Source organism: Trypanosoma equiperdum (genome assembly GCF_001457755.1).
Source record: "Trypanosoma equiperdum strain OVI genome assembly, contig: ctg_697, whole genome shotgun sequence".
Lineage (NCBI taxonomy): Eukaryota > Euglenozoa > Kinetoplastea > Trypanosomatida > Trypanosomatidae > Trypanosoma > Trypanosoma equiperdum.
Window position 1 is genome coordinate 1 of NW_027124639.1, and position 2,795 is coordinate 2,795.

General features: G+C 42.1%; 1 pseudogene across 1 annotated transcript; it reads right to left on the minus strand.

The window, feature by feature from the left end:
• Nucleotides 1–935: 935 nt before the first annotated feature.
• Nucleotides 936–2,378, minus strand: TEOVI_000325400:pseudogene (annotated as a pseudogene). Its single transcript is given in 4 exon segments — nt 936–1,010; nt 1,013–1,336; nt 1,339–2,127; nt 2,130–2,378. Coding segments are annotated over 4 exon segments (1,437 nt in total).
• Between the last annotated feature and the right edge of the window lie 417 nt (nt 2,379–2,795).

Below are 2,795 nucleotides of genomic sequence, written 5' to 3' on the forward strand. Positions count from 1 at the left end.
AAGGAAGAATTAAAATTTTCAGGGGAAACTAACTGTTACCACACGAACACTGGCATGTCGGCCACAGTAAGCGATTTATGAGGTGCAAGGGTGAGTGCACTTGTGAATGTTGAAGATATTTATGTGTGTGCAGCGCTAGTCTATCCGTAAATATGTGTCTACTTCGTGTTTCGAAGTTTAGTAAGCTGTACAAGGGGAACCCATCGAATTCGTATACACGCCATGAGCCGTATGGCTAGTGGTGAATTTACAGGGTGGGATGCCACGATAGCTATAGGAGGTGTAGCTTGCTGCAATGGAGACCGTCCCTTTAGACTACTGTGCGAGTCATGGTCACCATCCACTGGCGAAGTGGGTGTGTAATAATCTCTACCTGAGAGGATTTTAGTGGGTAGTGGCTCGTTCTCGAAGGCTGAGTCACACACTATCATGTCATTTGGCATGATGTATATAAACGTATTTCCTCCTCTTCACTATTATGCGGTGATTACGATCCTCATCATCTGAGCATTAAAGAAAACAAAGTGTGATTAGTCTGCACCACGACTATTATATATTATAATATTCGTATATACACACTTACAACGCTCTTCTATTATTATTATTAAGTTCCAAACTTCTGTTATTATTATAAAGTTTTTTATTTTTGTAATTAAAAAACAAAACAAAACGTATTAGAATGTCACTCAATTTATATATTCTACCACTATACTTCTTTACATTGATATGCCACAATCACACCAAATTTTTACATTTTCTAATCGTTAAATTTCCTTAAATTTCTTTTTCTTTCAAAGAAGTGTTAAAATATATCGAATCTTAGAAATATATTAATTATATTCTCTCTAAATAGTAATGTTTCATAAATTTCATATAATCGAGCAAAAATATTTAGAATTTACAAAATTCCACAAAACTAACAAATGCAGTAACACCATTGCAAATTTCTTATTAACAATAATACTGGAATCCCTGCACGCTGGTTCTACTTGGCCTTGTCTCTCCATGAAATCAATTCAGCCGCAGATAGCATTTTTACCCGTTTTTTATCTCCAGGTGCTTTTTTGCAACTCTTTGGGTCCTTATACTGGCCACAGTTTGAACCTGTTCCTTGTGTTTTCTGCCCTTCTCCATTTTTAGGTTTGCAGTATTCTTCTGTTGTAGGTGCGGTGCTGTTCCATTTACACCCTTTTTCTGTGCAGGTCTTGTTTGTGTTGTGAATTGAGCATCTGGATGTGGCTTCGCTTGTCGGCTTCTGGTTGTTCGTTTTGGTCTCAAACTTCTCCATGGTGGATGCTGTGGCTTTTGCTACTTCAATGACAACAGTAGTATTTTTTTTAGGCTTTTTATCTGTTGCACGAGTTGTGCTGCTCGGATTTTGTTTCGTTCTAGTTCCATCAGCTTAGTCACTAGACCAGTTAGTGGTGGGATCCAGGTTAGCTCGCTTACTATGGGTTTCTTCTTTGTGCTGTAGGTGGCGAATTTGACGCACACGCCGTTGCCGCTTCTGCCGTTGCATTTGCTGCTTATTAAGGCTCCAAGGTATGCATCGCTTTCGCCCTTGTGAATGAGTGCTCCTAGGTCGTTAATTGTTGTTCTGAGCTCCATTCGTGTCACCTTGTCTGTAGTGGCGCTGCTGCACGTCTTTGCTAGTTTTGCTAGGTAAGCGCTGTTTAATGTTGTTGATGCGCTGTCGCTGTCTTGCCAGGTGCCTGTCCCGTCAGCATTACTGTTGCATGCTGCCTTGGCCTCGCAGATCGCATCCCGATTGCCGTTGAGCGCCGCTCCGAAGACTTTCTCGGGGTTGGGATTTGGCTTCGGGACTGTCTCTTCGCCGTACGCTGCCGTAGTTAGTAATTGCTTTGCTGAAGAAGCTGTCGTCGAGCCGGGTCCGGGCTGAAGGCCTGACAGTTCAGTGATTAGCTCGTCCGCTAGTGCTGCCAGATGGGCAAGTTGAGGCTTCGCGAGTTTTCCTTCGTCGGCGTTTAACTGTACTATTCCCAGTTTCTTCTGTTCGTCGGCGTTAGTTGCGTTTAAGCTGGATAAGGCTATCTTTTTCCATTGGCTCTATCTACCTTCAAAACCTCGGTTGGCCGCGCCGGCTGCTCTTGGGTCCGTGTGCGCTTTTTTGTTGCCTTGTCTTCGAAGAACATGTTCTGCCAGGATTCTGGCGCAGTTGAGAAATTTACCATGTGTATGTAGTCATATTCGTCTGTTGGTAACGCGGGTATCTCTGGGACCTCTACTTCGCGCGACGCCATTGTCATGAATTTACACAGAGCTGCGTGATCTGCGCGTTTTGCAGCTCCAGGTATGTTGCTGCTTTGCGCTGGTGTTACCAACCACAGTAAAAGTGTCATTGGTATTATTGCGTACATTTTTGGTGGTCTCTGTGCTGAAACCTTGTTTTGTTGATCTTTATTATGTCTATATAATATGCAGATGTTATTGTTAAAAAAATCAGCTTATCTTTGTGGTATACTTTGTCTTAAACAGAAAAGTAATTAGCGTGGTCACCTAGCCGTGCTCTTGAACATTGGTTGTTAACAGCTGAATTCGTGCCCAAAGGCTGTTATTTCTTTGATTTTGACTTTATTTTGTGTCGGTGCCGAGATCAGCGGTGGTAGCGTTTTCATCAGCCAGCTGTACTCTTCCTCTGTAATATGGTGAAAAACAATGAGTTTAGGATTTTCTGCTAAAAATATATCTAGTGACCTTTTCACATGCATCACATAATGACAAACTTGCATATCCACTGTTAGCAAACCTTCAAGTTTCATTTTGTGCCTTAATAC